This window comes from Equus przewalskii, chromosome 2, assembly GCF_037783145.1.
Source record: "Equus przewalskii isolate Varuska chromosome 2, EquPr2, whole genome shotgun sequence".
NCBI classification, from domain to species: domain Eukaryota; kingdom Metazoa; phylum Chordata; class Mammalia; order Perissodactyla; family Equidae; genus Equus; species Equus przewalskii.
The window spans coordinates 47,481,004-47,505,422 of NC_091832.1; the positions used below are offsets into that span (position 1 = coordinate 47,481,004).

Below are 24,419 nucleotides of genomic sequence, written 5' to 3' on the forward strand. Positions count from 1 at the left end.
CCCCACACTTGGTCTGGACCCTGGTCAGCCACCTCTGCCAGCGTGGGGGGCCACCTTCCCCGAAGTCCACACAGCTCTTCACCTCCTGCCAGAGGAGCCAGAGTTCGTCAGAAGACACGCAGCCACAGACACTGCCATCCGGGGCGCAAGGGAAGGGCGGCCAAAGGGAGGTGAGGGGGGACAAGGGACAGATGCCCCCTCCTCTGACCAGAGCCCTCATCCTGGCCCCACCCCAGAATCAGAACCGAGAAGATGGCAGCACACGTTGCCGGCTGCTTGACGGCCGCGGGGACAGGCAGAGATGATTGACAGGCAAGGACTTCCCTCTGAAACCCAAGGTCAGCCACACCCCTCCTCTCGGCCTGTCCCTCTCTCTACACTGATGCCCCGGAGGCGGTCAGTCTGCTCATCTTTGGTTCTGATCCAGGTTTGCAATTTGGGGTGAAACTCACTCCCTAATCCCCTGAAATTCTACCGCTAACCTGGTAGAACAGATGGGCCGGCGGCGCCACCTGCTGGACACTCTGGGGTCTGACCCCAAACTGAGTCTTCTTAGTAGGGGCCCTGGGGCCTGCAGCAATCCCAAACAACTCCCCCGACCGCCCAGGTGAGGAAGCTGAGGCAATCTGGACCCGAGTGGACCCCAGGCCCCACAGCCAGAGAACAACAGACAGGTGGTTACATTGTGTCTGGCCTTGCCCTGCCCAGGCGTGGGCTGCGCAGGTGAGGAAACAGGCCAGCAGGTGCAGCACCCCGCAGGGCCCAGCAAGTGAAGGATGTCTCCGGGCAGGCCCCAACCCTTGGGCTGAAGGAAGGAGCCAGGCAGTGACCCTGAGGAAGGGAACAAAACCTCCCTGAATCTGACTTGGCGCCTGGGGACACTGCATCTGTCTGTGCAAACCCACAGAACAGGGCATCTTTGGGGCCAGGAAGGAGCTGTGCGTTGGTTTCAGACGGTTAGATGAGAGTGGGACAGAAACTTGTGAAGGCCTCAGCGTCTCACACAGCCCACGCACAGGCCCTCACCAAAGGGTCCATCCACCCTGGGCTGACAACCGAAGCTGTGGGTGGCCTCTGCGTCCAGGAAACAGGGTACCCGGGCAGGGGCATGGCTCCAAAGGGCACGGGGGCTTCAATAGCAGGAGGGAGTGTGGGACCACCAGGTCATGCCCCTTCCCTCTAAGAGGTGCCTGCCTGCAGCTGGTGGGGCCCCCGATGAGCTCCAAGCCAGTCCCCACAGCCTGGCCACCGCCTGGCCCAGTGTCACTGGGCTGTGCCAGCCTGGGGATGTTCCCACAGCTGAGCCCTGGAGATGGGAGCAGAGGTGAGGCCAACAGCTGAGCCTGTCTGGCCCCATGCCTTCCTGGCCGATGGCAGTGTACCTGACAGCTTGTCCCCATGACCACTCACCACCAAGCAGCCAAATCAGCTTTCAGATCCAGAAATTCGTTTTGTCTTCCCCGTCCTCCATACCCGTCCCGACTCCCCACTGCCCTCCCACATGCTAGGTCCTTTCCCTTCCGGGACCCAAAGGCCGGGTCCACGTTCACACACACACCCCAGCACCCAGGCAGGCTGTCAACACCCAAGCCCGGGATGGGCTTTCAAGCAGGATTACTGAGGCACGCCGAAGCTCCCTGTGGCTGCAGGGCCGGGGTCTCGCCTCGCTCAGCACTCTGACGCCGACACCCATCAGCGCCCAGGGAACGGTCAAGCAAAGCTGGAGGGTCCCTGCAGCTCGTAAGAGCGCAGCGGGCAGACCACCCCCCGGGCCGCGGACCTTCTGGGGTCTAGGCTCGCCGGTACTGCGTGATGCTGGCGGGCAGCCGGACCTCTGACCTCAGTCTCCCCGTCCGCAGAGTGGGCCGGGGACGTGAGACCACAGCTGCCAAGGGACTGAGCTCGCGCAGCCCGCTCCGGACCGCGGATCGCAGAGCGCGGACAGCGAGGAGGTGGCCCCGCAAGCCACGCCCCGCCCCCGCCCGCAGGCCCCGCCCCCGCCCGCAGGCCCCGCCCCCCCGCGTGGGGCCCCGTCAGTCCCGCCCCGACGCCGCTCAGGCCCCGCCCCACCCCACCCAGACCCCGCCCCGCGCGCTGTGACGCTCAAGGTCTGCGCCGCACTCCGACCGGGCTCCGTCATCAAGCGCCGCCCGCGTGGCTGTGGCCGCCATGGCCGCTGTGGCTGTCGCGGCCGCCAGTCCCCCGGCGGTGGTTCGCGCGGCTCAGAAGGACGACTACTACCGCGGCGGGCTGCGGAGCGCGGCGGGCGGCGCCCTGCACAGCCTTGCGGGTGAGGGCGGGCGGGCCGGTGGACGGGGCGGGAGTGGGCCCGAGCGGGCGCCGCAGCTCCCCGCGGGTGAGCAGCCAAGTCCGCCAGCGTCCGAGAGCGCTGCGGGCCCTGAGTGACCGCGCGGCGCGGAGGGTGTCGCCCGTGGCCCTGCGCCCCGCGAGGTGGGGGGACGAGACCGCAGCTCCCGGGGCGGGCTCAGCCGAAGGGAGAAGCCGCTGGGTCGGGGTGGGGTGAGGCCCAGGTGTTGGAGGAGGCGCTCACAACAGATGGTTTATGAACGTATACAGACGCTGTCAATTACTCTGCCGCGCACCGTTCTCCGTGCTTTACAAACAGTAACCCACTTAATCCTGAAAACGTTCCTAGGAGGTAGGACCTGTTGTTACTCCCCTTCTTACAGATGGAAGATTGGGATTCCAGACAGGTCAGGTGACTCGCCTGAGGTCACAGCCAGCAAAGTGGGGAGCTGGAGTTTGACGCTGGACGGTGGTGTCAGCTGTGCTCTTAGTCACTTTACTACACCGTCTGTCCTTGGGGCCCTTTCGGGTCCTGGACGCGGAGGTGGCTCTCAGGAGACTCTCAGTGGCCCCGGCGGGGCAAGTGCAGATGGAACAGCGTGGGAAGCACGGGAGGCCAGGGGAGAGAGGAGAGTCTGGCTCAGAACAGTCTCAGCCTCGGGGAGGCTGGGCGGGGCCTTAGCGGGAAGAAGAGGGGAGGATTCTTCCTAATCCTTGCCACCCCCACCCCCACGGTAATAGCGCTGTTTTTCCTTTCAGGTGCGAAGAAGTGGCTGGAGTGGAGGAAAGAGATTGAGTTGCTGTCGGATGTAGCCTACTTTGGCCTCACCACGCTTGCAGGTAGCGCCCCCAGCAGGACCTTGGGACTGAGGGGCCCACAACACAGCCAAGCCCAGAGGACAGGAGGGGGCTGCCAGCAGTGTGAGAAGCTCCTGGTGGTGCTCCCCAGTGTCCCTGGAGCTGGCCCAGATGCAGCCTTAGGGAAGGAGGGGCCCCCAAGACCCTCCCCTAGAGGGGAAGCCAAGCCCTGAGCCCCAGCCCCGGCCTCTGGAAGCTCTGAAGTTCACCAGTCATGTCTGCGTTCTCCTCTCACTGTTTTTGTCCCTGGTGCTCTTTGTCCTGGACTTTGCCCACAGTGCCACTGGGACTGTCTTTCCATAACTGAACCCCATGACCCCCAGAGGGGCCCCGGCACTGACCCCTGTCACGGGACATGGGCAGCAACGCCCTGGTGGAGAGTTGTCCTTTACAGGAAAGGCCGGGACTCAGTAGAGAGCAAGACACAGTAAGGAGAGAAGGAATTGCTGGCAGGTCTGCCTCAGTCTCTTACATGCCCACCACCCCCCATCCCCGCTCCCTTGTCCCAGGCTACCAGACCCTCGGGGAGGAGTATGTCAGCATCATCCAGGTGGACCCATCCCAGAGCCGTGTGCCCTCAAGGCTGCGCCGCACTGTGCTGGTCACACTGCACACCGTCCTGCCCTACCTGCTGGACAAGGCGCTCCTCCACCTGGAGCATGAGCTGCAGGCCGACAGCGATGGCACCTGGTCCTCCCAGGGCAGCCTGGCACCTGGCGTGCGCAGCCGGTCAGGGACAAGGCGCTGGTTGCACCGGCACGTGGCCAACCTGACAGAGCAGCAGAAGAAGGCGCTCCTGCGGGCCACCTTGGTGCTCAGGCAGGGCCTCAGCTGCCTCCAGCGGCTCCACGTCGCCTGGTTCTATATCCATGGCGCCTTCTACCACCTGGCCAAGAGGCTCACCGGAGTCACCTATGTAAGTAGCAGGTGCTAACCACACTTGCTTAATCTTGGTTCTTCTGTGTGTAGTTGGCTCTTCCAGCCTGTATGGACTGTCACAGTCACAAGACTGGAGCCAAAATCCTTGAACTAAAAGACGTGGGTTTTGTTGGGTCACATTTTGCTAAAAGAACCAAGAAAGTCCAGTTTCTGCAAACCTTGAGGGTAGAGTGAGTCTGTCTGCCTCCAGGCAGCACATGTGGGCTGCCTCGCTGTCAGGCCCGGTGCTCTGCTCCTTATGCTGAGCATGGGCCTGTGACCCTGGGCTCCTGGGCCCCACACCTGCACCTTCTAGGCTGCCCTGACGGAGGGTCAGGTTTAGGGACGTCTTGCTGATGGTGACCCCACAGTGACCACGTGGGCCCTGTTGCTGCCAGCATCCCTGCCTGCCCCACTAGACAACCATTCACGCCTTCTCCCATCCTGGTTCTTAGCTGATGCTCTGGCTTCCAGATTTGCCCAGAAAGCCTCCCCTCAGGCCGCCTGCCCACCAGAGGGTCTCCAGGCTCTTTCCTGGGTCACTCTCAGCATCCCACCCACTTCCTCCACCCTCCTGGGCAGTGCTGTTCTGGGCACCTGTACCACCACCTCCTCTCAGATCCGTCTGTTCTTAACACGCTCAAGGGAGCTGACAGCTCATCACCACTAAGTATGGTAGGTGTCTGCTGAGCTGCTGTAACAAGGGGCTGGACCCACACGGGGTCGACCCAGACAGAGGGCTTTTCTCTTTGGCACCTGGGCCTCTGGCCAATCTGCTCTGGCTGGTCTGGCTGACCTGGCTGTCTCCATTCCCTGCCGAGGGAAGGGAGACAGGAAGTGGATGGCAACTGACTTTCTCTTCAAGGATGTGGCCAGAAGTTGCAGCCATCAGCAACTTCAGAGCTGGAACATGGTGTCACCAGGTGACGTAGTGTCGCCAGGTGGTCAGGTGCCTTGCTAAGAGTAGGGAGCTCGTGTTCCCATGACAGAGAAGCTGTTCGCAGCCTCTGCAGGCCAGGGTTCTCCTGCCATCACTGGGTCCTCCTCCCCTGCTTCTTTGCCAGTTCTTTTTTCTCAGAGATGTGGGTCCCTGGATGTCCCCACCCCACCCCCAAATCCTTACCTGCAGCCACAATGACCTGCAGGCTTGGAACTCTGAGGCCATCTTCCTGGCTCAGCACTTGACTCCTGTTAGGAGTGAGGCCTTGGGCTGTCCAGCAGCGTCCCCTGACTGCCTGCTCAGTGCTCAGATGCTGCAAGGTTCTCCTGTCCCCCTCATCCAGCCAAGAGGCCTTTGGTCACTCTCTGTCTCCACCTTGTGCCAAGAAGGCAGGGTTTGGCCTCATTTGATGGGCCCCCCAGTGCCAGGGGAGGCCTCGCCCCCAAGCTGGCCAGTGTTTTATGCCAGCTGATCGCATAACCGTCCCATTGGGATTGTTGGCAGCTCCACGTCCGCCGCCCACTTGCAGAGGACCTCAGGGCTCGCACAAGCTACAGGCTGCTGGGGCTCGTCTCCCTTCTGCACCTGGCGTTGTCCACAGGCCTGCAGCTGTATGGCTTCCGGCAGAGGCAGCGTGCCCGGAGGGAGTGGAAGCTGCACCCCAGCTTGTCGTACCGCAGGTACGTGGTGGGCCAAGGGTGCAGGGGGCACAGGCATGTGTGGGTTGTAGGGGGCTCTCAGCTCAGGTGTGCCCCTGCCTGTGGGGGCTGGGGGCAGCGGCTGGGGGCCAAGCACCCTGCGCTTAGCATTGCTGCTGGGACTCAGGCAGGCGTCACAAAGACTTTGAGGCTCGGTTCTGTCTGCCCCCTGACCCAGGAGCCACGTGGAAGAGAGGGCAGTTTCCAGAAACTCCCTGTGTACCCTGTGCCTGGAAGAACGCAGACATTCGACAGCCACGCCCTGTGGCCACCTGTTCTGCTGGGAGTGCATCACCCAGTGGTGCGACACCAAGGTGGGCACCGCCGGGACCAGCAGCTACGGGTCTAGGGGTGTGCAGGGTCCCCAAGTAGGGGTGCAGCCCCAGTGGCAGCAGCAGAACCAAGGAGCCTGCCTCTCAAACCTCCTCTTGTTTGGGGGTGGAGGGGTGGGCATCTTTTTAAAAGCTCCCAGCTAAGCCAGATATGGGGCCACATTTGGAATCAAGGTGGCTGATTATGCATGTCGAGGCTTTGCTGGAAGCAAGCTGGAGCAGCAGCCGGCGCCCATGAGGTTTCATTCCCAAAAGGCTGTGGTGGGCGAGTCTGCCCCCAGCACTTTGGAAGCCCTAGCCTGCCCGCACACATCGGGCCCCAGTCCTCCAGGCCAGGCCAGACCCTCCTCTCCAATTGGGCAGGCACCTGCCGTGACTGCCCTCTCAGGGGTCCCAGGACGCACAGCCACCAGCCCCAGCCTTTTGAGAGCTCAGGCTGTTGGGATCTACCAAGCCAGGTGACCAGAGCAAGGGACGCCAGGCCACTTCTTGCCTCTGCGCTGACTCCAGGGAGGGGGCCACTTCCTGGGCACCTACACGCCTCTGCAGTGAGCTCAGCCCCAGTCCAGCTTCTCCGGGATGGGGGGTGGGGCATGCAGGTGAGGCAGGTAAGGAGGGATGTGATGCTCATCTTGTTTCCTCACAGCGTTTCAAACGCTCTGGCCTGTTTCTTACCTCAGGACGTCCACCTCTGTGTGTTGGCCATGAGTCTTTGCTCAGGGCCCGTGTATGGGGCACACAGTGGCTGCAGCCTCCGAGCCCAGCTGGAGCTGATTTAGAACCAGCGCCTGTGAAATGCCCCCACTGCGAGGGTCTGTCACTGTGGGTCAGTGCAGCCTCCTCTTTTGGTTCCCCGGTCCCCGTTTTGTGGGATTCCCCCGGGAGCACAGGCGCTGCCTGCCCTAAGCGGCTGGCCCAGGTGGGGAGGCCTGGCAGGTGAGCACCGGCCTTCCCTTGGCCAGAGGGAACCTGACTGGTTTCAGTCCAACCGGTCCTTAGGGATGGGGCCGCCGGGCCTGATGCAACGGACAGAGGACACAGCATTTGCTCCCAGAAATTCGCAGGACGCTCGGGGTAGCCAGTCGTTCAATGGCTCTCTTGAGAACCCCCAAAGGGAGTCTGTGGAGCCCACGCACTCCTCTCAACACAGCTGTCAGTAGCGGCTGAGAGCCCTCACGGCCCTGAGTCACCGTGGGGACAGCCTGGCCATCTCCTCAGTTCACTGTTCCCTGCTTTGCTCCATGACCCAGGGTTAAGGCCTTCCCTGCAGGTTTGCAACTTCTGAACAGCAAGGCTGACTCTGTCTTACGTTGAACCAGACAGATGTCCATCCTGAGATACTGGAGTGCCAGTTGGGAGGGGGCCCGAGATGGCCTTACAGGAGACCCCAAGGGCTGTGGCAGGGGCTGTGCTGGTTGTGGCCTGTGTGACCTTGCTCTCCCCCCCACAAGGCGGAGTGTCCCCTCTGCAGGGAGAAGTTCCCTCCCCAGAAGCTCGTCTACCTGCGGCACTATCGCTGACCTGACAGAGCGGCCCGACGTCCTGACCGGCAGGAGGAAGACTTATTCTCAAGATTACCTTTACTTGTACAGAAACCACAGAATTCTCTAATTTATATTTCTTGTCATGAAGATACCATGCCAGTGGCTCAGGAGGACAGAGGCTAGGCCTGGCTGCAAAACGGCAGGCCCAGGGCCTTCAGGCGGGGTTGGCGGGGCTCCACCCAGCTCAGTGACCCCCGAGCCTGGGGACGCTGACGGCGAGACCCAGTTGGGGCAGCAGCTCAGCTGAGAGCCCCACACCCTGCTGTGGCACAACTTAGTCACTTCTCCAGGACTTCACTCTCTGCACGCGGTTTTATGTTCCCTCCATTTCCCAAACCACACAGGTGAGACCAACCTTTATTCAGGACAAACTTTATTCACTTCCATGATGAGAAACGATTCCACGTCAGGCGTATGGTAAGGGTGTGGCCTGAACAGGCGTGCTTAGAGCAGAGCACGGAGCAGTTTGCTTTTGATGGTGTGGTCAGTCCGCCAGCCCCAGTGACCCCGCAAACCTTGCCCTTGTCACCAGAGCCAGGCTGAGTGGCACAGGCACATCCACTCAGGAATAGAAAGAAACCAAGGACCCGTATCTCCACCTGAAATGTTTGGCACGCACCTTTTAACACATGTCAAGTTTGCTTCCCATTTTAGAAAAACGGAGTCTGCATCTTGGCCTTGCACAAAGGCAGAAAGGCCTCCAGCTCAGAGCTCCTGCTGGGGCAGAGCCAGCTTGAGTGACACGTGCTGCTAACACCTAAGCCACAAACACCACCCCTCAGGCTCCGCAGTCTCCCAGAGGCAGGGACACGGCTGCTTACCCCAGGTCACCGCTATGTCCAGCCTACTTCCTGCCACCTTTTTGTTATTTTGAGGTTTTTAAAACTGTATTTAATTTGTGCCAGAGACAGGACTTTGCCATAGGCATCCTTAAGAAACGAATTGCACGGAAGCATTAATACATTAAGAAGACCTTCAGGGGCCGCCCCGTGGCGTGGGGGTGAAGTTCAGCGTGCCCTGCTTTGGCAGCCCAGGTTCACAGGTTTGACTCCCAGGCATGGCACAGACCTACACTACTCGTCAGCCATGCTGTGGTGCGACCAGCATATAAAGTGGAGGAAGATTGGCACAGATGTTGGCTCAGGGCTAATCTTCCTCAAGCAAAAAAAAATAAAAGAATGCCTTCAGGGTGAACTGAAAATCAGATTTCCTAAGGGTAGTATAAAAATACCCTTGCCAGGCCCTCTGGTTGGGGTGTCACGTTCCCCTGCTGCAAGTGTCATAGCACAGGCTGCTGGCAAAGGCCTACGCAGGCCACTTCTCAGAGTTTGACTTAGTGGACACAGCTGTTCAGGAATAGGGATGGCTCTGTACTCCTCAGTTAATAAAGGTCAGCTGCCAGAGACAGGCCGCTGTGACCATGGGCCAGATTGAGAGCAGACCTGACAGGGAGGGGCCCCAAGAGAGGGCCTCGGTTCCTAAAATACTTTCCTTACACTCTGACCAAGCACACGCTATTTCCCAGCACATCTCAGGCCTGAGCATTTACTATGAAAACAGTACGAAAAATTTTTTAAATGTCTATAGAGTTTGAACACCTCAAATGCTGCCACATGGTCTGAAAGTACAGATTTGGGTCATCTAAATAAGAAGTTGAAGACACAGGGTCAGGTATACAAAAGGAATGGCCTCTCAAAAACAAGAGGAGCTCAATTTCCAATATGCAGAAATCGGCAAAAGAAAAGCCAGACAGTAAGCCTGTTCAATTCTAAAACCTTAAGACGAAGGAAAACTGCTCAGAGTGACGAGTCTGAACTGCCTGAAGACCTGGGAGGAAACACACTGGTTCGTACTTCAGCATCTGTGCCCCAGTGACAACCATGGTCATGTTTGATGTCTGTTCTCTTGCCGTTGGTAAAAACAGCTCACCACCAGAGAGCCAGCACGTCTCGGGCTGGGCTTGCCTTTGTGCAGCGAGCTGAGTGCTTTAGATAAAGACTACACGAGAAAGGGGACACTGTCTTTAATAAAGTTGGAATTAAAAAGTCACTTAGTAAAATGTTTACGAGTATTTCTTTTTATCACATCAAAAAAGTTGACATGCAGGTCAGAGTTGTGTTTCTCCGTAGAAAGTGAAAAACCGCGTGTTAAAACCCACAGAACTGGTCTGCTCTTACCAGTGTCTCTGTAAATGGGCAGCTGCATGGGAACAAATGTCAATTAATCAAAACAGAACCCTACGTATCAAAGAAATGTGTCAAAATAATCTCAAACAATCAAAATATAATATATATTTATAATTCCAGCCCCTCAAAAGCAATCACGGTAGTTAAGAACAGAGTTTTGAGTCATTATGATAGAGGCCAACTTTAAACATCTCTAGTGAGATGAAATGGGGAAACTGGCATTCGAACCCAGAGTCACTAGGAGTCACCCTCAGGTGCTGAGCTCCTCCACGCACGCAGCAGCAGATGAGCGTCATCCTCCAGGCGGGCAGGGAGACCAGGAGCATCCTTGGGGAGGCGGTGGCTGGGGTGCAACCCCGTTGCGGGCTCGCTCCGTGGTCACACAATGCTGTGCCCACCCGCCCTCCCAGAGCCCCCGCCCGCCCATCTGCCCGGCCTGCAGTTTACTAGCATTCCATCCATTTCAACACTTCAACGTCACTGAAAAATAAATCAATGCAATTTGGTTTAAATGCCGGTTTCTTCAAAAACCTGATATTTCCGTTACAAATAATTGAAGCTCCTTTTTAAAAAGAAAATTTGACTCCCTTGTAACCAACTACTTTATGTGAAGAAGGCATTGTTACAATGGCTCAAAACCGTCCTTGGACTCTGCATGGCGGGTCCAGCCCAGCATCTAACTCGAGAAGGTCTTGCCCACGTCCTCCTTGCCCTTGTACGTCCTCTTGCCGTGCGTGAACGGGATGTACCGGTACTTGATCATGTGCTGGGGACAAAGAGACTCGAGTTATTTCAGAACAGCCTTCCGAGGAGCCACCTTTTCTCCAAATCGGAATCCCCATCTTCTACGCATCAGGCAATGAAACTAGGACTCCAACAACAAGCTTCTAGTCCCTCATAGACACAGCAAGCCCCCTCAGCCCAGCTGAGCCAGCAGAGCTCCACTGGAATTCCGTAACCCCTCACGTGCAGGAAGGGCTACAGCTCCTGGGCTGGGGACCCAGGACGGGAGGCACATGGCCCCTGCTGATGACATACCCTGGGGGAGGGAGGGGGCGAAGCTGCACTATCATGTCTGCCCAGACCTGTGTGAGGGCAACGTCGGCATAACACCGTCGTTGTCTGGCACATCCTTGGCTCTGACTCAGGACAACGTGCCAGTGAAGACAGGACTGCAGACCTGAGGGCACAACCAGGGGCCTTTCCCTCCCTGCACCCAGAGAGCTGCCTGCCAAGGGCCCGCTCACTCGACAGCTGGACTGCGGGACAGATTTGTGCTGGGGGACCTTGGCGGGCAGCAGGGCACCGGGCACCGTATCCCCGTCAGACTGCACGGAGCTTCATGAGGCTCCATGTGCACCCAGAGCAGACTGTGCACTGCCCTCCCACGTCAGACCTGAGCGTGGCTCTCCTCTCAGCGCCACAGTAAGAGGGCAGCTCAGGGCAGCACGTCTCAGTGCTTACCTTTATTTGCCTCTTCATTGTGATACAGAAAAGCATGATGAAGTACATCACCAGGATGGGCCAGAACACTGGGACGTTGAAAGCCTCAAAGAAGGTACAGACCATGGCCACGAGGATGCCCTTGGTCGCTGCGTGCCTTGGAGAAAGGAAAGAAGGTCAGCCAGCACCGGGCCCCTGGCACTTGGGCCCACGAGGAGAGTGCACATCTCTACTGGGGGGCTGTGGTGGCACTGCGTGTTTTATGTATGACGGCTACGTGTCACCACAAGTACAGCACTCTTTGTCCCTTAAAAGCTCAAAGCTTTCTTCTAAAATTACAAGTATAAAGTGCCAGTGAAGAGGTGCTGATGCCACTCAGGCCACTGGCTCGGGGACGACTCAGATACACAGTACGTCTCAAGGCTCATGTATGCTGCCTAGGCCGCTGGCTGCAATAAACCCCAGTCCCTGAGCCTCACGCTGGAGTCCCATGCACCCAGCAGGCAGTCCCCCTCGTGGCTGTGCAGTGTTCTAAGGAGAACCAGGCGGCACCCAGGCAGTCTGGCCTCAGGGCCAGCCTATCAGGCTCCTGGCCCTCCTTAGAATCCTCCTGGGCTCTCCCTTTCCTAGAGCACAAAGGCCAACTTCCTTGGAGGGCTGGCAGGGCCCCTCCTCACCTGCTTTCTGCTCCCCCTCCCCAGCACTTCCCACCCGCTCCACGGGTTGGCTGAGCACCTGCCACATCCCACACAGTGCCAGGGATGCCAAGTAAAGGTGTGGCGGCTTGCTCCCTTCAGGGTTTTGATCCAAGAAATGCAGGACAGATGGGGTCACAGAGCCGGTTTCTCCGACAGTGTGGCGTCACTTGTCCACCTGTCACACTCATCCTCGGTGCAACGTCACCACCTCTATGAGTGCTGGGGGATAAGCCAGCCCCCGTCCCAGCGTGCGGCACTTCCAATGACAGCAGATGTGCTGAAGGCTGCGCCTGCCCTGGAGGAGACCTAGCCCCGCGTGCATGCAGACTCCTGCCTCTGCTCAGGTCTCCCTCAAGAACTGAGCGGGGGGAAAGCTGGTCCACCTCTGCCAGAGACCAGAAGGGGCCCTGAGAGCAGAGCAGCACGGAGACCAGCTAGTCTACGGAGGGAGGCAGACCCTGGCGGTGCAGCCTGCCCTCCTGAGGCCCAAGTCTGTGACATACCCAGGATCCTCTGTCCTGGAAACAGCCCCTTTTTTTGCTAGCTTCAGAGCGCGCTGGTGTTAACCTGCAGCCAAGAGAAGCCACTGGGCGGTGGCTCTCCTACAGAGGGCCCGTGACCCAGCTCCATGCCCGGCGAGCACAGCACTCGTGTTTTGGGTGAATGAATGTTAAAAACAAAGACCACAAAACTCTCATTTCTTTAAGTATCTAAGCTACTAGCTAACTAGAACAAAGGTTGTCTGTTCTCAGTCCTGTTAACCACACCTGAGGACAAGCAGCTTTCTCAACTACCTTTAGGAATTAACTCACCAAAATTTAAACTCTGGGAGCCTGCGAATGAAGGGCCGGAACTCCTCATTCTGTTTGGTTGGTAACGAGGGGCCGTCATCTGAAAGGCAGAGCAGCGATCTGAGACAAAGCACGGGACTCACCTTTTTATTTCCATCACATTTGTTAAGTTTTTCCCTAAAGCTTTTGAACTAGCATGCCTATGATATGAAATACAGATTTATATCATTTAACCAAAAATAAAATGGGGATCTCTGGCCGATTTAGAAATCAATTCATCACTTTAGAAGATTCATATTAGAATTTCTTTTTAAAAAGTTGTTCTATATATTTTGAATGATTGCATAAAAACTGAACTACACGCCAATTTATAGGAACATGTCAACTGGCCAACATAAAGGCACATAAAGAAAAGGAGGAGGAATGTTTACAAAACGGGATGTGTGCAGGACTGTAGGTGCTCTTGAGAGACTGGACTTGTGGGAACAGACGCTCCCCTCCCTCCGCTCCCCTACAGGCAGGTTCCCGCCCCAGGCATGGACGGAGGAACGAGTCCCACAGAAAGGGTCTCAGTTATTTTCTAATCCCCCTAAATGGCAACATTAAATGAAAGGGTTGTGTCTCCTTTAATATTTTTATTAAATACTGTATAGAGAAAAATCATAGGCTCCTGGTCACAATTTGAAAACAGTCTTGAGAAAGCGTCCAGCACTCAGAAAGTGTGTCCCTCCCCCGGCAGGGAGCCACATCGGGTTTTCCAACAGTGTGACAGATGTGTTGGAACAGTGACTTACCGCTGTGCCCCGGCCCCCTATCCCAGTTGGCCAGTAAACATGGCCTCCCCACCTGGCCCAGTATGGCCAGGAGCAGCGAGGGCCAAGAACATTTCAAACCGTCATCCTGGGAAACAGAGAGTGCACCCTCAGCGGCCCGGCTGGGCGTCAGGGTCAGCCAAGCCGGCTGCCCATGAGAAGGGACCTAACCAGTGCGTTCAGAGATGACCAAAGACAGGCTGCTTAGGAAGGAGCGAGTCTGAGGGCAGAGTCAGACAGTCCAAGTGCATATCCCTGCTCCTAGGCACCCTGCCGTGTGGCCCTGGGCAGGTTACAGAACCCTGCGTGCCTCAGTTTCCTTATCTGCAGAATGGGGCAACAGAAGGTCTGCTGACCCCCCATGCTTGTTTGGAGGGATTAGTGAGTCATTCTACAAACAGAGTCATCCTCATCACCAAAGCTCTAAGTGCACTTTAAACCCCAAGAGAAGAATCTCAGAAGTTTGGATTTCAAATGTTTCTAGAGAAAATGGAGCAATCCTGTGAAGTATACAAAATAACAATTCTCCCCAAACAGAGTACAGTGGACAATCTCTACTCTACCTGAATCTTCCATCAAGGAAGGATCCACTTTCGGAGAAAGGAAAGCTATGAAAAGGTTTAGGTGGTAGATCCCCAAGGCGTAGGTCACGATGTACCAGCCCTGGAAGAGGAGGAGACACAGGGTCAGTGGCGCGCTGCAGCCCTCTGCCACTCAAGCCAATTCCTACTTTGAAATGGACTCAAAATCGCACACAACTGGGGCCGCCCGTGGCTCAGTGGTTAAGTTTGCACCCTGTGCTGTGGCGGCCCAGGGTTTCACTGGTTCAGATCCTGGTGCAGACAGGGCACTGCTCGTCAAGCCACACTGAGGCAGCATCCCACATGCCACAACTGGAAGGACCCACAACTAAAAATACACAACTATGTACCAGGGGGCTTTGGGAGAAAAAGGAAAAACAAAATCTTTAAAAAAAAAAAAAATCACACAATTTACTTACAGTATGAAAGTTATAACAAGTGACAGAGGACAGTGATGTGCATGATGACAGTTTATCTCAAATTACTTTGTGGGTCCTGATAGTGAACAAGCCAGGGCCCAAACAGCAAACTTCACCAAGGGTCCAGTTGGATGCACAAAATACCTGAGGCCACCAGCTCCCCACCAGGAATGCAACAGAAAAGAAGGGTTTTCTCAAAGCCACAGACCCATGCTGCACCACAAGGCTCCTTACACACCGAGTGGGTGTGGCCCAGGCACTGAGGGATGCTGGTGTGCACACCTGATCCAGAAGCCCTGCCTTAAGCCAACAGCCACCTGACCCGGAATATAGGATCTGAACCATCGCTTGAGACGTGCTGGCGGTAATCCCTCTAGTGGGCAACGCCCATCACCGCACACTTTGTCAGGAGGGTCAACAATCAATGCCCAGGAGAGATCCAGAGCCAGAAAACGAGGCAATCAAGAAGGAGGTTAAAAACACGTTTGGAGCCAGACCTTCCTCAGGAGATGCAAAGAAGCGGGAATACCTACAGCTTGTAGAACACACTTGTTGAAAGTGCAATACACTTTCTTACAACTAAATTCACTTAAAAGCAGCAAGTTTATCCAATTAGAACCAGATTGCAGGGGCCAGCACCGTGGCCGAGTAGTTAAGTTCGCGTGCTCCACTTCAGCAGCCCAGGGTTTCACTGGTTCAGATCCTGGGCACAGACATGGCACTGCTCATCAGGCCATGCTGAGGCGGTGTCCCACCTGACACAACTAGAAGGACCCACAACTAAAAATATACAACTATGTACCAGGGGGCTTTGGGGAGAAAAAGGAAAAAATTTTTTTAAATCTTAAAAAATAAAAAAACCCAGACTGCATTGTGTTATCAATTTTAAAAGCCTAAAATCTTCATACGAACAAGATGAAATCTTTCTGCCTTAAAAATTTTCAAGTCAGACAACTCAAAACTAGATATGACACGTTAAATAGTTTAATGTTTACACAGCTTCCTGTCACAGGGCCAAGCCGAAGAGATGCCAAATTAGGTATAAATTTGGTTTAGAACACAGTAAACTAACCGGTGCAAAATGCACCCCCACCCCTCCCTAAAGTCCCTGAATCAAGGTTTCTAGGTCATTCTTTCCATTAGAGAATGGACCATGTCCAATTAGAAAAACGAATTGCAGTAAATTCCACATTAACTGCAAGCGTCCTGCACAGATCAACTGGCTACAACAGACAGAGTGACCCGCTGCCTTCACACTGAACCCACGTTAGGGTCATCTGCAGGGACTCGGCATAAAAAATAACATCCAGGAACACGTGTGTACATTTAGTTTAAGTGAGAACTTCCCACAGCACAGGACACATCACAGTGTCCAGTAAATAAACGTGTCCACCTATGGACCCATGTCCTACTTAGTCTGGGGAACTATCTGGAAGGAAGGCGCCTGCTTTAGATGAGGAAACCTCTCTCCTGACTCCGAAGAAACCACACTGGGCAAGGCCTCTACCTTACCTTCCTCTGAACATAAGGAAAGATTAAATGACCTCCTCCCAAGTCTACAGAGAATTCGCATTTAGGAGCCAGGTGGTCACTAAAGAATAAACAACATCAAAGGTTAAGCCTAAGAGGACGTCACCTGACCTTGAGAAAAGCCCTTCAAAACCACCTCCGGTCCCTAGGTCTCGCACTCAACTCAACCACCTGCTGCCCCCTCAGGACGCCAACATCGCTCCTGGCACCCAGGGAACGAGGTGGCTGGTCCAGAGGTAATTTTGGGGAGTCCTGAGGCAGGGTTGGGGTGCCAGAGGGTCCACTGCTGACTTCACCAGACACGGGCTGACATCAAGACTGTCCTGGGACCTCTAGCTAGAGGATTTGATGGGCTTCGGATGAACTGTAAACAATCTCATTTTAAAAGACAGTCTTTGAAATTTTTCTTACATTTGGTGCTTAACTGAAAAGCAATCATTAGAGAGCATTTCTTTCTCCATGAACCCTCCTAATCCAGAGATAGGAAAAAAACCAGCATCCCAAGTAACAGCACGCCTCGCCTCCGGCCGGCACCCACCTGCAGCAGGTAGACTCGGACCATGTAGACGAAGCTCAGGCCCAGCGTCGCCGCCCAGCGCACAGCCGTGTAAGGCGTAGACCTGTCGAGCCAGGACTGATAGATCTGCAAGACAGAGTGCACACGCGTCACGCAGACCCTGCCACTCCAGCGCACAGGACACTTCCTGTGACCACCTGCTTCGGATCCTAAGTTGCTGGCCCAAAGCAGTGACTGCGATTAACCCAAGAGTGATGGGCAGTAATTCCGGAGGCAGGCCCATCCGTTAAGCAAACCATCGCAGAACACTCTCATGGCACAGAGCCCTGCAGCACCAGCCAAAGGGGGTCACTGCTGGGAGACCTGACTTCAACCCAAGAGCGACTAGACTGAGAAGGAGGACTGTGCACACCTTAGAGTCGCCGTCCTACACACGGGACTCAGCCCACAAGTCCCATCCCAAAGCCCTCCCCAGTGGAGCAGGTTCCAGCCCTGCCCAGCAGCCCCTCGCCGGCCCCCAGCTCTGCCCTCAGGCCGGCTGGCCACAGCCTGACCTCCAACAGCGTGGAGGTTTCGCGTGGTGGGCACCAAGGCAGCTGTGCAGTGTGCTGTAGGAGTCCTCAGTTTTACACGTATGCGTATGCGTGTGTGTGTGTGTGTGTGTGTAATCATGTACACATACATGCTGTCTAATTTTAATTTTGAAATTGTTTTAGTTTTTAAATTTTAATCATGAAAAATTCACCCATTCATCAAATATGGAGCCCACACACACCGAACACCCGGCTTTAAGAATTATCAAGTTTTCCAAATGCTATTTTTTAATTTTAAAAATTGATACATTCTTGATTGTGAGCCAAAATATCAGTATATACAACTTTTCACTGAATTGGACTTCTTCCTCTAAGACTGAAATTCAGACACACACTGTGTGAATATTGTCTCAAGCACAGTGGCCACTGCAGGCCTCCTCAGAGCCCACAGATACGGTCCATCGATGGTGTGCAGATCTGGGCAAAGGGGGATGTACAGGCCTGCCAGGCCGAGTGGATGTGGACGTGGGCAGCCAGGAGAGGGAAGGGCAAGAGCAGCACAGGGGCTGGCGCCATATCTGTACTGCCCAGGAACTAAGAATGGTTCTCACATTTTTAAAGGTGGTTGGGAAAAAAAACAGAAAACACATCTGGCAGAGACCAGATCCAGCCCCCAAGGCCTAAACCACTCACTATCTGGTCCTTTACAGAAGGGTCTCCGAGGGTGGAAACGTGAGGCTGGGGCAAGGTGTCATCCACTCCCTATCGGGAACACGGCACACCTACAGCCCACAGGAAAATGGCCGGCTCAACAGTTTCTTGTTCAAATATTTACACAGTTCATCTATAAAAAACCAACCTGTCCAAGTCTTGTGAAAAATCTGTACACCACAGAAGGTTTCCCATGGACGGAATCTCCAATACTGTCCCCTTCAGACATTCTGTAACTGAGAAACACACAAAATACTTTTAAATTAAATAAAAAGCATTCAAGGATTTGATCATTTTGCTCTATTTCTGCCAATGCTATCAAGCAGGTTTTTTCAGTATTCACTGTTTCGTCCGCACCATTTCTTTCTCCTGTGCGTCTTTACCATGTTGTCCAAGAAAAACAAACTAGTGACACGCTTTAGTGGAGAGCAGATGGCATGTGACATGCAAAGCAGCACTGGGTGGGCTTTCACTTCTGCTAATGTCACCTGGACCACACTCCCCCCACTGGTCTCCAGGAGCCGCCTGTGCTGACCATTGAGTCCTGTGGGCATGGTTTCACATCCACCTCCCAGGGCTGGCCCACAGCATGGGCCGCTGCACCCACGCCTCCGCAGCGCCCCACACTCGCCTCTCTCCAGCACCTCCTCCTGGCCATTCCTCAGGCTCCCCTCAGCACCCCTCGGCTCCAGGCCCTGCCCTGGTCTCTGTCCAGGCTGCTCTCCACGGTGCCAGCGGCCAGCTGTGCACCTCCTGGTCCTCTCAGGCACAGGTCTTCCACTCCACAAACAAGAAAACGTCACCTACGATCCTCAGCCGGCCCACTGGGTGTCCCAGTTCCTTATCTGTAAGTGGGTAATCCTATCTGCTCCTGACTGTTTCAACATGTGCTGGGATCCCGTGAGGAATCAGCCTGTGAGAACCAGATAACCAAGTGAAGCAGCAGCATCCCCTGACTTTACAAAAGAGGATCCAGTCTCAAGGAGTTTAAGCCGCTTGCCCACGGTCAGGAGCAGCTGTGCTCCTGAGCAGCCAGAGCCCAGCCTGATCTCAGCTCCTCCAACAGCGCACGCTGCCACCCGAACCTCAGGACAAGAAGGATCCGGAGTACTGAGGCGTTTGCTGTCCCTCAGCTGGAGAAGATGCCAGGGGTAGAGCTGACTGCTGCCCCCGAACCTGTGGACAGCACTTCCCCATCCAGTACCACAGCAGGGCTGCGGAACAGAAGCGGACTCTGGCTCCGAGTCTGTGTCCAAGGCCCCTGAGCTGCTTGGCCACGCAGCCTCAGTTTCCTCATCTGGAAAACAGCCCTTCCCAGTCAGACAGAAAAGCGAGGCTCACGACAGCTCAAGCTGCCCGGGCATCCGTCAGTTCACGGTGGGGCTACAACCTGGACCCATACCTGCCGGGGCGCACCCCTCACCCACGCCCTCACTAGAGCACCCAGAACACCCTCTCTTTAAAGCGGAGTCATCAGGCTCAGGCCCTGACCTGAATCTCAAGTGAAAAACTTTCCAGTTACAACTTAGATATGAAAATAACCCCGAGCAGTCGCACTATGCCACATCAAGTTTGCGTAAAAAGTGTAACAGTGACTCCGTGACAGCACTTCCTGGAGCTGTCGCGTGGACGGGGCAGAGCCCAGGAAGCGTGGAGGAGGGACCCAGAACTGCCCTTTGCTCTCATGGGAGACGCGTAAACGAGACACCAGCTGAACTGAACACAGGGATCACGGCCCCGCACCCTCCCTGTCTTCTCAGGACACGCATGCTTACACTCACCAGGGAGAATTCCACGTTTCCAAGGGGCTGAATTAGAACTCATTACCTGGGATGGCCGGCCACCCTATTTAGGCCACAGCCGGACCAGCAGAAAGCTACATCAGTCACATTCCTTATCCTACGGTTCCTTACAAATTTTCCCTTGCTTTATTTTTATGACCTGTTTACCATTAAAACGCTTCTACTTGAACTGAGACGATAAGAGTCACATTAAGGAGAAAATACCTGGCTATCCCTTCCAAGGATGTGCTCTAAGAAAAAGACTGCTTACAACCGCTCATTCTCTCCCCTGAACATGTGGAAAATCTTCCAAAAACACACTGTCGAATATCTGACAAACAGCCCACGTATTAAAACACGGCTCGACGTCTTTATTAAACGCACCATCCATAATAACGTTAAGAACGTGAACTTTGGAGTCAGAGCTTGCTTTCAGAGTCCAGTTGTCACTTTCTAGTGGTATGACCTGGGCAACCATCCCAGCACACCTCAGCTCAAGGTGTGAAAGGTGGGCAACAGCACCTGAGTGCCCCCGAATGGCCTCCCGCCTGGCATTAACGGCCAGCCACGCCAGCACACAGCACCCGGCACCCAGCCTGGCCCTCAAACATGTCAGACCTGTTCTTAGATTAGGGCGGCCCTCACACCAGCTGCTCTGTCTGCAGTCCTCTCTCTGCTCAGCGTAAGGCCACCTCTTCAGAGAGGCCCTGCATGACTGTCAAACTGACCACTCAGTCTCTCGGTCGCATCACCTTGTTTATTTTGTGTAACATTCATTTTCTGATTTCTTTCTGGTTTACTTCTCTATTTCCTCCTACTAGAATGCAAGCTCCTTCAAGAGGGAAACTTTCTGGTCTCCTGCCGGGCCCTACCGCCTAACGGGCCTGTTAGGTAGCAGGCCGGAGTAAATGAGCTGTTGGACTTAAGTGCTTTATGCTCAGTCACAAAGAAAACAAAGGAAAGGAAGAAAAAAACATTCCAAGCAGAGCCCGTGAGTATCATGCCTGAAACCGCAGCAAGACTCCCCACGTGCCTAGTTCTGAGTCGTTCCTCGCACCCGTTGCTGGAGGTGGCCACCACTCCCCAAATAGTAAGAGGCTTCCATCCTTCTGCCCCCGCGGCTCATTGACGCCTGGTCCCACGGCCTTCCGTTCAGCGCCCCTGCCCTCATCCCGCGGGTTCCCCGCAGGGCACGTCCACACGCTTCCAGCCCCCGGTGCTGTCCCCTGGCCGACGCGCCTCCAGACCTCATCCACTCCCCGGGAGGCCGCATCCCGGCCGGGCCCCTCCCTCCTCCGGCCGGGCCGTCTCAGATGTCCCCACCTGGCTGGGCACACTGCCCCGACCGCGGTCACCTCTGCACTCAGGGGGCCTGGGGACCCCTTATTCACGGGGGGCCTACCAAGGGAAAGACCAAGCCAGCCGAGGACAACGCGCCTCGGGGAAACTTGGGGGCTACCCGGCCACGGCTGCCCGGAGCCCAGAGCAGGTGCAGGGAGGGCGGCTCGGGCGGCCGAACCGGCGTGGCCCGCGGTCGCGGCCCGGGGACTCGCGCGGTCCCACCTCGGTCCGCACCATTACCGAGCAGCTCGACCCCTCAGCACGGCGCTCCCACGAGACCCGGCGGACCGCCTCGCCACGGGCGGGGACACAGCACCGGGGCGGGCACCGAGCCCCCAGGACAGGCGGGCGGGCGGGGCAGGCCGGTCAACGCCGCGACCCCGGGGACCCGCCCGGCCCCGCCTATCCCAGTGCGCCGCCCGCCCGCCGCCCCGGCCGCACCCCCGCCCGCCGCACCTCGCGGCTCCGCTGCGGCCGAGCGCGGGCTCCGGAGGGCCGCGGAAAGGAGGACGCGGGCAGGCGGCCGCGCCGGCGCTTTTCTTGGTCCGGGAACGGGCAGCGAGCACTTCCGCTCCGTCTTGCGCGGCACCGCCTCCGGGGCCTCCAAGATGGCCGCCGGGGCGGGGCCGAGAGCCTCCAACCATTTCCGCTTCCGGCGCGGGCGCCCAGCTGTTGGCGGGGCTGTCCTCTCGTCGGAAGGGACGTAAGCGGCGGAAATACGCCATGCCGCGCAGGCGCAGGCGCGTCCTCTGGCTCCGGGCCCGGATAGTTCCGCTCCAGAGATTGTCATCGCCCAGGGCCTGGGCCCGCGGCCACGCCCCCTCGCTACCAATGGAGCCAATGGAGGAAGACTTTGCTGGTTGCCAAGAGAAACCTGTAGCGGCAAGATGGCAGCCGCCAGCGAGAGGAGCCCGAACTCCCGCCAGCCGCGCCGGGTTCCCCCGGGCCGGCCGCCGCGGGACGGTAACGGCTGCAGCCCCGGGCCGGGCCACGGGCAGGCCTCCATCGGGGTGGGAGGGAGGCATGCAGGGTTTTGGCGATAGCTGCGCGCCCTCGGCCCCGCATCTTCACGTTAGGAATTCCAATTCCCGGAGCCGGGGCCAGAACCCGCACCCCTGATCCCAGCGGGGCTCCCACGCGCGCCTCCCCGAGCCCCAGGCGGCACCCCTGGAGCCTTCGTCGCCCCCGATCCTGGGAGGGGCGTGCCTCCGTGTGTCCTGGTGCCCTGCGAGGTGGGCAGAGGTCCTGGGCCCAAACTAGAAGAACCAGCCCGGCCTGGAGACACAGCCAGTTATATAAGACCCGATCCCGGCCGTAGGTATCAGGGCGGGCGCAGGACCACGCCTCCCGACGTCCTGGGCGCGTGGTTCGGAAGGAGGTTTGATAGGAGCTGTTCATAGAATCAAAGAAATAGAACCGCGGGGAACTCAGTCCACGCGGTATCTGCAGGTAGAACCTCACCCTGATTTATGGCAGATACAGGGGTCTGTCTGGTAACCCCCACACTTCCCTAGAACCGCTCCTCTCAAGTTGTGCCTTGAAAACAGCGGGGCTGGTGAGGGAGGAGACCCTGCCCATTCCAAGAACTGCTGGAATCGGGAGCGGGGGATGATGCGCCTAGCAGCTGAGGGGCAGGAGATGAAGCTGGGCAGGCTCTCCTTGAATGCAAGTGTAGATTTTTGTTGTGAAGGGACAGGAGGCCGCTGGAGGGTCCCTGCAGAGAAATGGCAGGGCCGGCTTCCCCACCCCCACCGTGGCTAATTTGGCTCACTGCAAATGTCCCCTCTCCAGGAAGGCTGCTGACCCTCCCACCTCCCCTCCTACCCTGCCACCTCCCAAGGACTCTGCATTCACTCTTCCTAGCCCACCTCCCACAGGGCCTGCCTCTCTGCACTGAATCAGTGCTCATGGTGTTTGTTGCATAAACAAATGAACAAGCAGATTGATGGACAGTAAAGAGGAAAAGTCGTGACCCCCAGACTGAACCTTTGGGCAGCAGTGTTGGGGAGTTCACTGGACATGAGGCACCCAGACACCATGAGAGGCCCTGGGAACTGCCTGCTCTCCCTCAGTGCCCCTCCTGAGTGCTTGGTGCTTGTCAGCCAGGTCTCCTGTGTGACACGCTCACCTGTGCATCTTCTTTTTAATACTCAGGTTACGGCGTCTACATCTACCCAAACTCTTTCTTTCGATATGAAGGAGAGTGGAAAGGAGGGAAGAAACATGGTAAGAGACGTCTGTGGCCTCCTCCCGCAGCCGCTGCCTCGTGGCTGACAGCCCATCTCCTCAGGGAGCTCGGGCAGGCTGGTGGCCCCGGTGCCAGTGGCACTGGGCCCTCATGCTATTCGTGCCAATGCAAAGCCACTTCCTGCATCACTGGAGCTCGCTGGACAAGCTACCCTGGTGTCCTGGAGGGCCCTCGGCTTGCTGCCTTCTCACCGGCCTTGGGGCACTGTGGGCAGGGAAGCTGCAACTTGGCATCCTCCCTGGGGTTTTAGTTCCTCTTTGCCAAAGTGGAAACTGCCTCAGAGGTTTATTTCTGATGATAAAGAGACTCCCTACTTTTGTAGAAAACCTAAGCAGCAGAGGAGAGACCTATCAAGTGCTTGTCGCCCAGGGTCCCCAGGGGCAGGTCCAAACTTTCCAAAGTTCATGCTCACATGGTTTTACCTCTGCCTGCTCATATCCTCATTTCTGCTGGAGGATTGGCCTTTGGGTATTTTCTCATATGAGCTCTTTCTGTATCTGTTGGCTGCCATTATTTTGTATATTTTTAACCTTTTGACTGACAGTGTTTTTGCCACACAAATCTTTCTCAGTTTTATGCTGAGATCTCTGATTCTGCGCCTCCAGCCCAAGTATGAAGGCTGCTTTCTGAGACTCTTGTCAGAGCCTGGCCTGGACAGAGTGGCTCCTCCTTTGTGAAATGTATTCTTCAGTGTCATCCTGTGTCCACAGACTCTCTCCATCTGCCCCTGTGCTGAGGGAGGTGAGGTGACCGTAGTGTCCCTCTGAGCAGGTTGGGGAGATGGGGTCTTCTCTGCGCTTTTGATAGTTCTGCAGTTCCTCTGGCTGAGACAGCAGGGCGCTCAGTCATGTTTCAAGAACGTTTTTATTGATAAGTGTGTTCACGGGTGAGTTTGCAGAGAGCACGTTGGACGAGAGATGGAGCCAAACACAAAGACCTGAGAGCCTTGAAGCCCAGCTATTCTTTCTGAGAAATGAGCCCAGCCACATGCAGGCGTTGGTGATCACTCCCGACCAGGATCTGATTTCCTTTACCAGGTCATGGGAAGCTGGTGTTTAAAGATGGAAGTTATTACGAAGGCCAGTTTGTGGACGGGGAGATCATGGGAGAAGGCTGCCGGCTCTGGGCCTCGTCAGGTTAGCTCTGGAGACGGATGACAGGTGTACTTTCTTTCCCGTAAACTGTCCCTGGTGTAAGCTGGTCCCTCCTTCTGGATGCAAAAGGCGCTTCT

At 56.3% G+C, this 24,419-nt stretch overlaps 3 protein-coding genes across 19 annotated transcripts in view; 2 read left to right on the forward strand and 1 right to left on the reverse strand.

Moving 5' to 3' along the window:
* The first annotated feature begins 2,078 nt into the window (after window positions 1–2,078).
* On the forward strand, window positions 2,079–9,646 carry PEX10 (peroxisomal biogenesis factor 10). Its single transcript, XM_070605316.1, has 6 exons — window positions 2,079–2,290; window positions 3,067–3,147; window positions 3,675–4,081; window positions 5,528–5,703; window positions 5,900–6,035; window positions 7,505–9,646. Exons 1-6 carry the CDS (start codon window positions 2,170–2,172, stop codon window positions 7,571–7,573), a joined length of 990 nt encoding a protein of 329 aa, XP_070461417.1. The 5' UTR covers window positions 2,079–2,169; the 3' UTR covers window positions 7,574–9,646.
* A 219-nt stretch (window positions 9,647–9,865) lies between these two features.
* Window positions 9,866–21,373, reverse strand: RER1 (retention in endoplasmic reticulum sorting receptor 1). Of its 3 annotated transcripts, none has more exons than XM_070605325.1 (7): window positions 21,175–21,373; window positions 17,967–18,054; window positions 16,596–16,700; window positions 14,091–14,190; window positions 12,737–12,815; window positions 11,248–11,383; window positions 9,866–10,549 (listed from the first exon to the last, which is right to left on the reverse strand). In XM_070605325.1, the coding sequence occupies exons 2-7, from the start codon at window positions 18,045–18,047 to the stop codon at window positions 10,460–10,462; spliced, it is 591 nt and encodes a 196-aa protein (XP_070461426.1). In that variant the 5' UTR covers window positions 18,048–18,054; window positions 21,175–21,373; the 3' UTR covers window positions 9,866–10,459. The 3 variants fall into 3 exon arrangements, with proteins under 3 accessions (XP_070461426.1, XP_070461424.1, XP_070461431.1); XM_070605323.1 differs by having other exon boundaries at window positions 21,181–21,355; XM_070605330.1 differs by lacking the exon at window positions 21,175–21,373 and adding an exon at window positions 20,633–20,768.
* Window positions 21,374–21,621: 248 nt separating this feature from the next.
* The window catches only part of MORN1 (MORN repeat containing 1), a 61,245-nt gene continuing 58,447 nt past the window's right edge, over window positions 21,622–24,419 (forward strand). For 6 of the 15 annotated variants that reach the window (XM_070605198.1, XM_070605224.1, XM_070605233.1 and 3 more), the window contains exons 1-3: window positions 21,685–21,903; window positions 23,095–23,166; window positions 24,226–24,324. In XM_070605198.1, the coding sequence (XP_070461299.1) occupies window positions 21,828–21,903; window positions 23,095–23,166; window positions 24,226–24,324 (247 nt within the window). In that variant the 5' untranslated portion in view covers window positions 21,685–21,827. Of the gene's footprint in view, window positions 22,390–23,094; window positions 23,167–24,225; window positions 24,325–24,419 lie in introns of all 15 variants that reach the window. The other 9 variants (XM_070605209.1, XM_070605188.1, XM_070605293.1 and 6 more) reach the window with 6 other exon arrangements.

Bases quoted from the DNA above. Each gene is read 5' to 3' on its own strand.
- PEX10 (XM_070605316.1), top strand. From the start codon at position 2,170: ATGGCCGCTGTGGCTGTCGCGGCCGCCAGTCCCCCGGCGGTGGTTCGC. The intron at 2,291-3,066 runs GTGAGGGCGGGC...TTTTCCTTTCAG, and splicing joins CGCCCTGCACAGCCTTGCGG to GTGCGAAGAAGTGGCTGGAG. The intron at 6,036-7,504 runs GTGGGCACCGCC...CCCCCCCACAAG, and splicing joins CCCAGTGGTGCGACACCAAG to GCGGAGTGTCCCCTCTGCAG.
- RER1 (XM_070605325.1), bottom strand. From the start codon at position 18,047: ATGTCTGAAGGGGACAGTATTGGAGATTCCGTCCATGGGAAACCTTCT. The intron at 16,701-17,966 runs GTTGGTTTTTTA...TCTGTCTTGCAG, and splicing joins TTTTCACAAGACTTGGACAG to ATCTATCAGTCCTGGCTCGA. The intron at 11,384-12,736 runs GTGAGTTAATTC...CCTTTCTCCAAG, and splicing joins CTCCCAGAGTTTAAATTTTG to GCACGCAGCGACCAAGGGCA.